General features: G+C 47.6%; 1 protein-coding gene and 1 long non-coding RNA gene across 2 annotated transcripts in view; both read left to right on the top strand.

Moving 5' to 3' along the window:
• LOC101776934 (WUSCHEL-related homeobox 5) overlaps positions 1–2,010 on the top strand; it is a gene marked incomplete at its 5' end in the record, with an annotated part of 2,647 nt that extends 637 nt beyond the window's left edge. The window contains one exon of the mRNA XM_004972188.2: positions 1,366–2,010. Coding sequence (XP_004972245.2) covers positions 1,366–1,883 — 518 coding nt within the window. The remainder of the gene's footprint in view (positions 1–1,365) is intronic.
• Positions 2,011–7,715: 5,705 nt separating this feature from the next.
• LOC111257183 lies at positions 7,716–8,819 on the top strand. The gene is made up of 3 exons (XR_002677566.1): positions 7,716–7,821; positions 7,917–8,249; positions 8,361–8,819. It is a non-coding gene; the product is annotated as an uncharacterized LOC111257183 (long non-coding RNA).
• Positions 8,820–14,422: the final 5,603 nt, after the last annotated feature.

Below are 14,422 nucleotides of genomic sequence, written 5' to 3'. Positions count from 1 at the left end.
ATATGATTGCAGTGACCTTTTTCTTTGAAAACAGAATACATTGCCCTTAGAAGTTAGAACTTATAAATGAAATTGGTGCATGATAGACTACAATGTGTAACTGAAATAGATTACTGGGTTGCTTAAAAGATATTCCTTTTCATTTATACTGATCCCTGTTTTACCAGATTCCCCAGTTTAGAATTATATAGTCGGTTGACAGATTGCTGGTTTTATATTTTGGTAGATTTTATCTTCATCTTCAATTAAAAATTGTTTTATTAATATAGGGCCCATGGGTGTGGGGGGGGGGGTCAACGCTGACGTGGTGGCGTACGTTACTACTCCTTCATACCAAGACCAGTCTTATTCTGGTTCTTTCCTTGTCAAAGGTTTCGTGAGCGTGCGCGGGTCGCATGACAATTGACAACTGGGCAACATTTGACGTGCATGATCCTATGTGGGCCCACCCGTGCACACAGGGACACGATGCAAACAAAAGGTCGTAGCACGAGTCACGATAGCTGTCTTCTAGTATACTCTAGGCACGAGTACTCTATCATGTGCTGATCCATGGTGCATGCGTTGCATGCACACGCTTGCTTTTCCCGTGCTCACAACATTCGTGCGTGTGACTTGTGTCCTGTGGCTGTATACGCTCACGTTGTCACTGCTTCTCGCTGGTGCTCCCTCGATCGCCTGTTTGTTTCCCTTTTTCTCTGTAGGGCGTGTCCCTTGTTTCTCTCCTCGCGAGACACGTCAGTGGAGCAGAGCGAACCCTCGTAGTCATGGTCACGCGATTTAACGTTGCTGGCCTGCCTATGGTAGGTGCTGCTGCTACCCTTTTGTAGCTCCTTTCAATCCCGTGTCCCCTGTGCTGTGCATGCTTGCCCCCAGGTTTGAAGGAATTCAAGGCATGCCTGCGCACGCAGGCGCAGCGGCCACCGAAACGGCCAGACACAGGCTTCCACATCATTCCCTAGCTGCTCCCTTTCCCCATCCCATCAATGCCTGCCAGTCAACCCGTAATGACCAGCATACGTTTCCCCGTAAAAAAATGATTGTGTATCTGTGCGTCACTGCGTTTGGTTGCGTCTAGTCTGTTCATCGCTTCGCCATGTACAGCATTGATGAATTGCCTCGCAAATACGCAGGCTAGTTTCCATTCACTCGTCCAGTCAGAAGCTCGTGGTACCGATTGATTTCGTATAGGATATACCTGCATTGCTTTAAAATGGCAGCAATTAATTCCTTCTTTCTTCTCGAGATTTTTACAGTAGCGATCGGATTTCGTGCTGCGCGCCGTGTCATTTCTTTTACATGGCAACGATCAACATGTTTGCTCACTAGTTGTCGAATGGATCAATGCGTCTTTCCTTGCTGCAGTGATGTACAGGTCTCCATTCTACATGCCAGCAGCGCCGCAGGCTCCCGCGGCGAATGCTCTCTACTACCACCCGCAGCACCAGCATCAGGTTCCAGCGTCAGTCATGTACCCAAGGATGGAGGTCGCGCAAGACAAGATGATCCCAGCAGCGGCGCAGCACAACCACCACCACCACCGCCACCACCCGGCGGCCGGCGCCATGTACCATGCCGCCGCGGCGGGGAACAACGCGAGCACCACCCCGATGCACGTGCTGCACTTCCCGCCGGCGGCAGCAGTGGATGCTGGCCCCAGCCGCGAGACGCTGCAGCTGTTCCCTCTGCAGCCCACCTTCCTGCTGCCGGCCGACAAGGGGCGCGCCGCCGGCGGTGGTGCGTCCATGGCGCCGGCGCCGTCGACGGCGTCCGCTTCGTTCTCGGGGGAGTCCGAGAGCCTGGAGGAGAGCCCGGACTCGTACAGCGAGGCGCTCGCGGTGCCGTTCTATGACTTCTTCGGCCTCCAGTCCGGAGGCCGCTGATCTGGGAGAGAGAGTGATCATCGGACCTGAGACCCAGGGGATGTCGCGGTGATCCCGTTGCTTTTCATTAAGGTTTTTTTTACTAGCATGTGCTTCATCAAGTTGAGGCCCCTCTGCTGTGGTGAACCAGAACAGCGTGTTTTGTTAAAGTTTTCGTTGCAAGTTAATCGTGCGTATGTAGCCTCCGATGAACTGGAATGCGGTGTTACAGTGTTCTCTCGTTGAGCTCCGTTTCATTTCGTCAGTTGTTTAAGCTTGAGGTTGCATCTGTTTTTCACATTGTTATTAGCTGCTACTAGGGAATTGCCGTGAACATTGCTTCCGTTTGTCTTTTGAGAACGATGGTGCACAGCTGCGATCGCACCCTGCTTGCTTATATGTCTGGTGCAGTCGAAAATGCTGAGGAGATCGCCAAGGCAACAGAGTGATAAAAGGAGTGAAGACGCGATCTCAAGCCCATGTTTTGTAATGGGCTACCTTTTCCAACAGTCCCAGCAAGGCCGTCGCCCACAAGACAAAAACATTAGGCCCGCAATCGGAAGCCCAGGGCCCCAGGACTCGCGACCTGAGCGCGCATGTTTTCACCGAAGAATTATTCAGGCCACACCGCGTGCTTAAGCAAAAAAGTTTATTCGAAGCATGATCGATGGGCCGAACTGGCCCATTAGTACGCTTTTAGGAGCCAAGCCCAGGATAATCCGGTGCGGAGCCTAAGTTTCTGCACTACACGATGCGCCGATGGACAGAATGAAGTGGAGGGAATGGAATTGTGCTCAAGCGAGTCACTTCCCAAGTTACCAGCGTGGCAAGTGATGAAGGCTCAAATGGAGGTGGCGGCTCCTGCACTGCGTGCGTCGTCTGCTACGTGCTGGACTCAGGACTCCCCAAGAGGCAGATTGGCTCGTGAAGATCGTGCTTGATCCTGACCTCAAGAGGTTCCATGGGGCGCGCTACAATGCACGAGACGTAGTAAACCACTTACAAGCGGATATCTTAAATAAAGATGCGGTTAAAAGCTCATCTTTCCAATCATGCAAGAATTTGTGGCCACAAAGTAAAACAATGTCATGACTGCAGGCATCAGTAATGAGGCAGCATTTGCTTTGAATCGAAGCAAAGCCATGCAGAAACTTTCAGGTTGGATGCTATTCTACACGAATTAATTTTCACGGAATCGATAGATGAAAAATGTTAGTATTGGAAATTGAATTACGACAACAGCTGATGCAGAAAAAAAAAGAGCTGATCGCTTTATGGTTTCAGAATGGGCTGGGGTTCCATACATGGCGATTGGCGTGTCCTTCATCTACTTCTCACAAGAAAAAGAAGGCACCAGCCTACTTGACGCGTCGTCGCGCGAGTTGTTGCCGCCTGCCGCCACCGATCGACCTGTTGTTAGTGTTAGCATCAATCACGTGTTTGTCGTTGGTTTGGAGGTCATGTCCAAAACCAAAAGAAACAAGCCTAGGTTTCATCGTGGTCATGGATCTGTCAAACGGCTAGAGGAGGCTGCAGAGCTTTTGGGGACGGCGATGGGAACCTAACCATCCGTAATTGGTGCCATTGACACGCACGCTCAAAGACTCAAAGTGCCGCTAAACTAAGGTAAAGCAGAAAGTTCCCAGCTTTCTCATCTGAAAGATTGAAAGTGTAACATGGCCATTGAATATCGATTCTCAGCTGCTTTTGTGCCTTTTCAGGACCAGCAGATGTGTTGGGCTAATAACTCACATCAAGCCAGAGGAGTGCAACTTACTCTTCTCTTGCCACTTTTTTTTTTTGTAAGCCACTACATGAATTTTCTCGGCAATTTTATCAAGATCTTGTTTAGTTGCCCGGGGTGCCAAAAATATTGTAGCAACACTGCAACGTTTTGTTTGTATTTGTGAATTATTGTCCAAACATTAACTAATTAGGCTCAAGAGATTCGTCTCGCAAAGTACAACAAAACTGTGCAATTAGTTTTTAATTTCGTCTACATTTAGTACTCCATGCATGTACCGCAAGTTTGATATTTTTGCATAGTGCTAAAATTAGGATTTTGGGGTGACTAAACAAGGCCCAAAATGCTGCATGACTGAAGGCGTGTTTACATGGATTTCAGTAGATCATATCAGGAGAGGGATGACTGTACAGGTGGCCACCAGCCTTCCTGATAAAATATCATCAGAGATTCCATCAGATCTCCATCATTTCTGGAGCTTTTGCACGCTAGGGCACTCCTTGTACAAAAGATAAAGGCTAACCCTGACTGAAGTTTGTGCAAAAGATATTATAGTTTTTGTGTGCATTTCAGTGCTGTTATATTCTTCTGGTTTTCTTATAGCAAAAACTACCGTACGCATCATTGAAATAGTTTTTACTTGAAGCTGTCAGAAGCTAGTACTATAAAATTTGAGTAATAATAAATTCAGAACACTTGAAAATAACTTGCAAGGAAACTTAGGTGTACTATACGTACAGTCCTCCTGTTAACCGTAGTACCAGCATATCAGATACCGAAATCCTCTCACATCAATGAGCAGTAGTTCGTATTCTAATCTAGAAGAAAAGGAAGAAAGGCGACAACAGACGATGAGAGGACTACAGTTGGGGGCTCACAAACCCTATCAGATCCAAAGGTAGTGATTATAGTACCACAATTATTGCACCCTAGCTAGTAGAGCCTAAGTACCAGAGGCTGTTCTGGTATGCACCACCTGAATGATGCAGAGTGGAGCAAAGCAAAGCACGGGACTGCACCCTGGAAATGGGAGGTGCTGTGCAAAAGAATCTCTCCATGGCCACAACTGCGCAAGGCCCCAATAATTCATGCTAAAAAAACTACAAGCAGGAGCACAGAAAGCGAAAGAGAGAGTGCGAGATATCGCAGAGAAGACCTGGCCGTTCGTCTCCAATTTGGAGGTACGTGCGTTTCAGTGTCAGCTTTCTCCGCTAAATCGTGTGGCATTTTAACACCTCGTTTGTTCTCTCAAGTGTCTGTGGGCGTGGCAGCTATTAAGCTACTTGTGCAGCCTGATTGGTATTTCCTTTTAACCAAAAAAAAAAGAGGACTGCCTCTAGGATCGGGTCATGGAATGTGATGCTGCTCGCATCAAACGAGCACACGACATCTGAAAGCATCATGGCAGTGGCACACACATCAGTAGTTGTCGTTGTTCGAAACAAAACGTACAGTATTCTTTCGTGCACGGACCAGTGCTCTGAAACTGCTCCAAATGCACGCAAATCGCAAGTGCAGCTGCCATTTGCAACTGAGGAAACCTATCACCAGCGTATACCACCAGATCTGCACCGAAGGAAGAGCAGAAAACGAGGGCCAGATCACGGCGCCCCCCGCTCGTATCCGGGGGAGCTCGCTTCTGTTCTGAAGCTTCCATGCAATAGGACTCACGCTCGCACTTCTCCCGGCTCGGTGCCTCCTGCGCGCCCTCTCCTCGCGCAGGCAGGGGGCACTGACAACCCCCGCCACCAGACCACCACCAATAATGCAGCTAGATTACTATACCCTGCTGTCCCTCGCCAACGCTGTCCCTCGCCAACAGCGCGCCCGCGCGTGGCGAAAGTTCAGCGAGGCTGAGGAAAAGGAAGAAAAGAACAGGCGCGGGCCGCGCACTGCGCCTGCGGTGTCCTCTCTGCGCCTGGTGCCGAGGTCGCGGTCACAGGGCATGGCTTGGAGAAAGAGAAACTATTCCGGTCGTGCACGAGTGGACGACGCGGCGCGTCACGTCTCGTTCTCCGGCCAACATCCATCCCCGCCGTGGAGAAATTGCTCGGCCTTCGGCGAGCACGTTGGTTTGGACGCACGCGCGCACGGGTGATTCTCTCTTTCGCGGTAAAATCTGCGCGCGCTGGTGCGACCTGTGCCTGTGTGTTGTGGGACTCGACGGAGAGGAGAGCGGATCGGTTGCCTGATCGTTGGCAGGTCGACACGTTGGAAGCGGCGGCCCTCGCTGTCCGTGCGATGTGAGAGTGAGAGCAGCGTGCCGTCCACTTGCGCCGAGCCAAGAATCTCGAGACACGCCGCTCTGAAGTCTGAACAAGAGCAAGGCGCCAATTCCGAATGGACAGGCTCTCTGCCCCCGTTTTCTCCTGCTGGTCACTGCCGCCCCTAGTCTTGGACAACAGCACGAGCCGTAAGCCTGTGACCGAGTAATTTACATCTCGGCAACGTGGTGAGCACTCGTCTTTAGTGGGGCACAAGCATTGCATATTTTTGCTCACTGAACCCAATGGTGCGCCTCCCCTAGATCCACCGTTCTGCCCAAGAACTGAACAAGTGTATAAGCAATTCAGCTTGCAGTTGAGACCTTTTCAGCTCCTTGGATCATTACGCGTATGGTATTGGTATGTTTAGCTAGCGCATTGACTACATCACTATATTGCCATTTGCACGCTATTATACTGTTTTTAAACCAGCCAGGAGAACAGTCATATTATCAACGTTCTTCCCTTTTTTTCTCTCTGTCAATCATGATAAATTACTGTTAGGGCCAGTAGTGCTTGTTTCCTTGCACCACCAGTGGAGGCATGCATGATTTTCCTCTGCTTGACAGCTAGTAAAAAGCAAGCCTCCAACCACTGGATTAGACACCTAGGTGGATCATGGGTAGAGCGAGATCGATTCTTCAACCCCCGGCAGGCATAATGCGCTCAATTATGCGCTTAAAATAATACTCCTGGTGTACTAACTACATGGGGGTGATGAGCTCACTCACAGTACTTTTCTCAATCCTGATTGGACGGTGAAAAGGTCTAACAAGGACCATCAAATCTTATTTTGCTCATCAAAAAAGTTTTTTAGTCTTTTTTAGCATGATAATTGAAACGACTAACGATTTATACCCGGTCCCACGATGTACGATCCAACCACGTAGAGGCACCACCCATGGACTAACAATTCTCACTCAACTTGAGATGACATGCGTATTATTAACAAGGTCCATGATTCTTATCATCTCCATAAAAAAACACAAAGAACAAGCGAGAACACAGAAGACATCATTATTCATTAGAAAAATACTGGCAAGTGACAGAGGTCTCTAGCAAATTCGAAACCATCTTTTCTTGACGTGACACATGTCTGTGTCTTGCTGAGCGCACACCACCTTTGTATGTTTGGAATGGAATGGAAGACGTCGCCATCCAATCCAAGTGACATGGTCGAGTATTTTCGGGCCATCATGCATGTCCCTGCTAATCCACCACTAACTGAGGGGGCGTTTTCTTCCCGTGTCTTATTTTTAGCACGTGTCACATCGAATGTTTAGATACTAATTAGGAGTAGTAAACGTAGACTATTTACAAAACCAATTACATAAGTGGAATCTAAACGGCGAGACGAATCTATTAAGCCTAATTAAGCCTAATGACCCTCCATTTTTATGTTTGTGTGACGCGGTTGCAGGGGCAAATCATGGACTAATTAGGCTTAATAGATTCGTCTCGCCGTTTAGATTCGTCTTATGTAATGGGTTTTGTAAATAGTCTACGTTTAATACTTCTAATTAGTATCTAAACATTTGATGTGACGGGTGCTAAAGTTTAGCAAGTGGAAGAAAACAGGCCCTGAGATAAACAAACGGCGTCCTCGGAATCTTTTTTTTATGGAAACGTCCTTGGAATCTTAGATCAGCAATAATGTAATGCAAAGTGTAATAGGTTTGCTGTTAGCAAGGTGAGGCCCATCACTGCCATTGTTTCCACCAACCACCGTGATAAGAGGGGATGATACAGGCCATAGCCGATAGGTTGCTTTAGTTTTCTCTCCGCTTGAAAAATATAAGTAAAGTAGTAACGTGTTGCCTTAGCTTCGTAGATAAGCGAACGATCATACCGGCGTACCGTGGGCTATATCGTCAAAGAGGAATGCTTCTCTGGATTAAACTGTTTTCAAACTTTGGTACTGGCGTACGGCCACGAGATATCTCAACAACCGGTCAGTGTTTTTTTTTCTCTTTCTTTTATTTTTGGTAACATATCTTTTTTTTTGGGTATAGTTTCATGATTGTCAAACATGACTTCAAAATACAGTTGAGGCTATAGGCGGCTCAAACCGCTCAATCCACGGGCTTCGCTTGCATCGCCAGCAGCTGTTTGGGCATACGAATTCCTCTTGTGCCGTGCACACATCACTACTTTGAAAAACCGCATCAGACGCAGACAAATAGTGTAAGTGCAGCTGCCATTTGCGTCGCACCTAGGTCTCGCAAGCAACAAAGAAGACTGAGAAAGCCTATGCTAGATCTGCACTGTGGGGATTACAAAACCAGGAAGGCCGACCAGAGATCAAGGAGGGCGGCGCGCTCGTATCCGGGGGAGCTCCCACCTGGAGCCCTTCCTCCCGTTCAGTTCACGTTCACAGCGGTAAGAGCAGGACGCGTCACGGTGGCACTGCTGCTCGGCGCGGTGCCCTGCATCCTCCCAGCATTCGATCCCAGGCACTGACAGATGATTTGTCCACCCTCAATAATGCAGGTTTCTATACTAGTATGCTTTGTCTCGGCAGCAGAGCACGGCAGTTCAGACAAGGAAATTCGCTGCCCGCTGCCGGGTAGTGCACTGCGGGTCTACGTGTGGTCGCGGTCGCACTTGGCGTCGTCGTGCGGCGGATCTGTTTGGACGGGACAGGAAGAACCGGCTGCTGCATCGGCGAATCGGAGAGACATGGCTCGCGCGCTCTCTTTCGCCCCGGGCGCTTTTCCGGCCATCAACCAAAACCACCTCTGTCCGCGCGACGCCCGTCCAACGTGCGTGGCGATAGGGGCGGACTGGACCGAGTAACCAGCTCGCAAAATCGTGAGTTGCTTCTTTCTTCGCTGATAGAAGAGCGTTACAGGAACGTTTGTATGTTTGATCTGCAGTTTTTTACTTTTTTTAAAAGCTGCTGGTGGTATTTTTTTGAAAAAATAGTAACTTTTAGAAAATGTGTTTAGCTTTCTGGACTCAAAAAGTTACAAAATGCTCGGAAAACTGAGATTTTTCAGCTTTCCATACAAACTCAGCTTATCTGAGCTTTTAGCTTTTCGGAAGCTGCACGATAAGCTTCCTGTTTATTCACGTTGAGAAGCTGTTAGGAAGCTCAAAACTCTGCAAGTAGTAATTTACGCAACCAGATGCGCTGATAAGTGACGACTCACTCCTCGTTAGGACATGAGCGATGTATAAGGACTATGTAGTCTTTATACGTGGGCTCCATGATAATAATCTTTAGTAGTTTTTTCATTGCCTCAATGCTAAGCTAAGATGGTCTATAGGTGTGGGACCTACCAGCTATAAAATAACTATCTCAGCTCTTGACATAGAGGAGAGAGAGGGGTAAGAGATGAGAGAGATAATGTATTTTATTGTGATCAATAGCGGTATGGGTACCTTTAAGAATTTTTTCCCTTGCACAATGGTGGGCCAGCCTATATGAAACTATAAAGACCACTTTTGGTCCACATTGTGGCTGCCCTTATAGTAACACAACATTTTATGTTCACTGAACCCGGTTGAGAGCAGGCCATTTTAATTTCTCAAGTCGCGGAACCTACCTTAGATGCGCCGGTTTGGAATTTGGATCTTGGTAGGATAAGCTCCTGAGCAGTACTAGCTATTTTAGGCCCTGTTTGTTTGGTCTTCTTGGCAGTTTCTCAGCATAAAAAGATGAAAGCTCAAATAAACAATGAACTTTTCGTGTAGCTGGAAACTCGAAAAAGTTGAATTTATATGCAAAGCTGGAAAACTCAATTTTATGAGCTCTTCGTAGCTTTTTGAGCACAAAAAGCTAAGCACATCTTTTAAAAGCTAGTATTGACTTTTTAGAAGAAAAAGCCAGCAGCAGTTTTTCAGAAAAACTAAAAAACTGCAGCCTCAAATAAACAGGCTCTTATGCTTGCAGCAGCAGTTGAGACCTGTTCATTTTCTTCTTCCGTCACTTGCCATTCATCATTGGGAAAGGCAAAGCTCCAGTTGAACTAGGTAGTGTACTGCTCACTGACTGCACCCACCATACATGTTTATTTGCTTGGCTTGAAAGTTTTATTATGCTCTAACCAACCAAGAGTCAACAATTTCCACACTACCAACGCTCCAACGCGTGCAAAATTACCGTCTGTGATAGTGGCGGTAAGTTTCTTTGCACCGTCTGTGGGAGGTAAAACTTTTCCTTCTAGGCTTTAGAAAATTGCCTAAAACTGCTGGATTAGACAGCTATTAGATGGCTACACTGCGATGTTCTTTCTACCATGCCTCCATAATGCGATCAATTATGAGCTAAAAATAATACTCTCCTAACTCCACCGTCAGTGATGAGCTCAGCCAGACAGCCACATTGCCTTTTCTCACCTGAGGTTGAAGTGTGCAAAGTCCAACAAACATTTGCCCTAAAAAGTGCTTGCAAATTATTTCTAGGCATATGACAATTGAGATGACTTCTAGCGATTTAGCCCGGTTCGCACGGTAAACCATCCAATCATGCCGTGGCACAGGGGAGCTAATAATTCACTCAGCTTGAGATGACATGTAAGAAAGTTGTGCATACGATTCCGATCTCCATCGAAGAAGACCGCTCCATACACTAACAAAGGAACAAAAAACAGTGGAGAAGAAAAGGCATGCCACATTATTGACTAGAAAAATAGTGGCAGTAATTGACCAAGCCTCAGGAAAATTCCAAGTGGTCTTTTCATGATATGACACGTTGCCAATGTGCCTCTCTCCTTTTTTTTTTAGAAAATTTCCTCTATGACACTGGGAGATAGCTTAATTATTTCACTGGAAAATTTTTTACTCCCTTATATGACACCATATGACACCATGTATATCTTTTATGCCTCCTTTGACACTTCCGTTAGTTTTAGCTGGTAACGGTGTTAACGTACATCTAAAAAGACTTTTTTACCCCTCGTGGCTCTTTGCATCAGTATTTGAGTATGATATTGTGCATTTTGATTAATCCACATACTTTAATGCCGATTTGAATTTATGGGCGTTTGAGATCAAGGAACCGCGTTGACTCATTTTTATGTATTAGCATGTAATGAAAAAAAATATTAATCCTTTAGTCATATGCTGGCCCATAACAGTGCCAATTTTTGGTGCATCTGATTCCTCTCGAACCCAGTATACCCGAGGATGCGATTGTCCGGAGCCGGAGCCGAACCTGGGCAACCTCGCTCCTCACGTGGACGTAGTCACGCCCATGGGCGGCGACATGTAGAGCGGCGCGTTCAAGAGGTGGAGCTCGAGCAACGGGGCTGCGGCGGCTGCCTGCTGCCGCCGCCAGCGCGTGCAGCCCGAGCGCCAGCGGCCCGCCGGTGCGGCTACCCGTGCGGCCGGAGTGCCCGCCTGCCGCCTGCCCGCGTACGCCCGCCGCCCGTCCTCCCGTGCACGCGCCGCTCTCTCGCTCCCGCGCGCGCCTGCATGCCTGCGCTGCGCGCCCTCGCCGCCCATCCTCCCGCGCACGACCGCACATGCACCGCTCTCGCGCGCGCTCCTGCCACCCGTCCTCCCCGCGACGGCTGTGTTGTGGCTGGAGTCGGATGGGGACGGAGAAGCGCGTGAGAGAAAGAAGAGATTGCGAGGATGCGGAAGGATAAGTTCCAATAAGCAAGGGTATTTTGGTCCACATGGTGACAATCTGACCGGCATACAGGAGTGAAAAACGATTCAGGCTGACAGAATCGACGGCAGTGTCACAGGAGGCACGAAAAAAGGAATTCGATGTCAAATAATGAAATTTTGAGTGTCAAATAGGGAATTGAGCTATCTTTCGATGTCAAATAGAAAATTTCCTTTTTTTTTCTGCACACACCTAACCTCTTTCTCTCTCTTTGAAAACTGACTCTTTATTTTTCTGGAAAATTGGAATGGAAACCATCGCCATCCAAGTGGCATGTTTGAATCAATGGGGCCATGTACATACTCCCAGCTAATCCACCATCAATTGAGATAAACAAACAGTGCTTTGAATCTTAGGAGAGCGGTAATGTAATCCAAAGTACCATACTTTATTTGTGCTGTTTGGCTAGGTCAAGGCCCACCATGTACTGCACACCATTCTTGATGGACCACCAACCATCATGATAAGAGAGGAGCAGAGGCGATAGGTTGGTTTAGTTTTTTCTCCATTTGATAAGGAAACCAACTGCCAACTCTGCAGGCTGTAGAGGCGAGAGAGGATGGCCCCTGCCCGTGGCAAAGTCAAATATGGACGCTTCTTTGTCACACTAAATTTTTTTTCAAACTTTGGCATGCGTGTAAGACCAAAAGAGATTCTCAACAACCGAGCATTTCTTTCTTTGTTCCTTATACCGTCTCTTTACGCTTATAAGATGGTTTGTTATTTTTTACAGTTAGTTGCGTGATAGGATGAAACATAACGTTGAAGAAGTAGTTTAGGAGCGGGGACTAAATCCGTTGAAGAAGTAGTTTAGGAGCGGGGACTAAATCCATCATCCGTGAGCTTCGCACATGATTCTGTTTGGATACGCTTCTCCTAGCTACGTTTGGATTATAATCTAAGCAAAGATTTTCTAGCTTCTTGCTTTTCACTTCTTATAGTTCAAATTTCTGAAGTGGCTTACCACGTAAGCGAGAATCGGTGGAAGTAAGCAAAACGTTTGACGGGATTCTCACTTATTTTCATCGATAAACCGTTTACGAGCGGAAACAAACGGGGCCATATGTTACATAAACCTTGGGCAGTCCGGTACGTGGTCACATGATCGAACCTGTGAGCTTATCATTGACTAACTAGTAAGCGGTCTTGAAGTATGAAAAAAGAGAGAGAGGAAAGGATAGATCGTAGCTACGCTCCTGATAGGATGTTTCAGGTATGAGAACGTTACGTAGTGGTGGACACCAGTGACTTGGACATTGCTAACAATCTAACATTTGGGGGGCGACGAATACGGTGGGCGGCTACGGATTTACCAACGATGAACTGCTCGGGATGTGGATATTTTGAGCATGGATGCGCATCCTTAAAGTTTTCGAGGCCAGTCGTCGGAAATTCTCCTCGCGATTTTTTGGGTCGCGGTGAACAAGACTACAGACGGGAGATAAGTACGCAGCTCGGCCGGCCGCGGCAAGCTAGAAAGTGATGGGCCGCGGCCGGAATCACACGCTTTGCTTTGCTCAAACAAAGCGACCCGAGGAGGAGGGGGGAAGGGAGACAAGTATCCCGTACCTGACCCACGAAATAGAAGCCGCGGAAAAGGAGCAGCGGCGATGCGAGGAGGGGCAGGCGCTCGCACCGTGTCGCTCCACGAAAAGAGGGCACCCCACAGGGCCACAACGGCGACGCCGAGCTTTGGCTCCGTCGTCTCCGCCGGGTCTCGCGTTCTGGGCTTGCTTTGCGTTTGCGACGCCGTCCTCTAGCCTCGAGCAGATCCACTTGCTCCAGTTAAAATAAAACAAAAAGACCGTAGGGAAAATGGAGGGCCAAAAGCAGCTGGATAATGCAGTTGAAATTTGGCAGTGCAGTTCGTCACATGCCATGAGGCACGATTCTCGTTCTCCCTCACAACCGTGGAGTTCTTGCATCTTTTGAAAGTTCAATGGCCTCTCCTGCTGCTGCATTCGGCCGGAACAATCGGTAAATAGTAGTGAGTGAAAGTTTGATCCCAGCACCATGGTTGATGCTTTGGCCATTGACTCCGCGAAGAGCTTGTTGAGCTAGGAGGATAACTAGTATACTATCTCGCTTATTGCCAAGAAAAAAAAAAGGAATTGATAGGTTGCTGATGATATCAAGTCATCGCAAGTCATTGGCGGTGTTATGACTTATTAGCACTTTTGGATTAGTATATTATATTAACTGCAAAGTAGGAGTACTAGTGAATATAATCATGTTGGCTGATTATTTTACATCATCAGGTTCGATGTCCTTTTTTTCCTTAAAAAAATTGCCCAAACGGGCTGACGGCACGGCACGGCGTTGGTCGATTGGAACTGGTGGCATCTGGCGGTCTGGCCTGCGTGTGCCCTAACGACGTGGCCGTCAAAACGGACGGCGCCAGCGCTGCCGGTCCTATCCGGTGGAGGGCTCTTCCGCGACCCAAAGGCCAGAGAGGCCATTAAAATCGGCCGCCGCCCTGAAGTGTCGCTTCCCCTTTCCCAACCTCCCATCAAGGAAAAAAAGGACATCGAACCTGATGATGTAAAATAATCAGCCAACATGATTATATTCACTAGTACTCGTACTTTGCAGTTAATATACTATACCACTCCACAAGTGCTACTAAGTCATAACACCGCCTATGACTTGCGATGACTTGATATGATCAGCACCCCATCAATACCATTTTTTTTTCTTGGCAATAAGCGAGATAGTATAGAAGTAATCCATCATGCTTATCGCTCCCGTCGACCAGGTTTTCCCTTGAGGCAAAACAAAAAGAGTTGTAAAAGGGTTATTGATGAATAGGGACAGTGGAAGAACCTGTTGCAAGACTGCAAGTATATCGCCATTTCTACAAAGACTTTTTTGACTTCGCGGGGCGAACCCAAGGGACAAGATCCAAGCAAGTCTTCCATCCCTGAAAATTTCATTG

The sequence above is a fragment of the Setaria italica genome, chromosome V (genome assembly GCF_000263155.2).
Source record: "Setaria italica strain Yugu1 chromosome V, Setaria_italica_v2.0, whole genome shotgun sequence".
Classification (NCBI taxonomy): domain Eukaryota; kingdom Viridiplantae; phylum Streptophyta; class Magnoliopsida; order Poales; family Poaceae; genus Setaria; species Setaria italica.
This window is presented reverse-complemented; position numbering and strand designations above follow the sequence as displayed.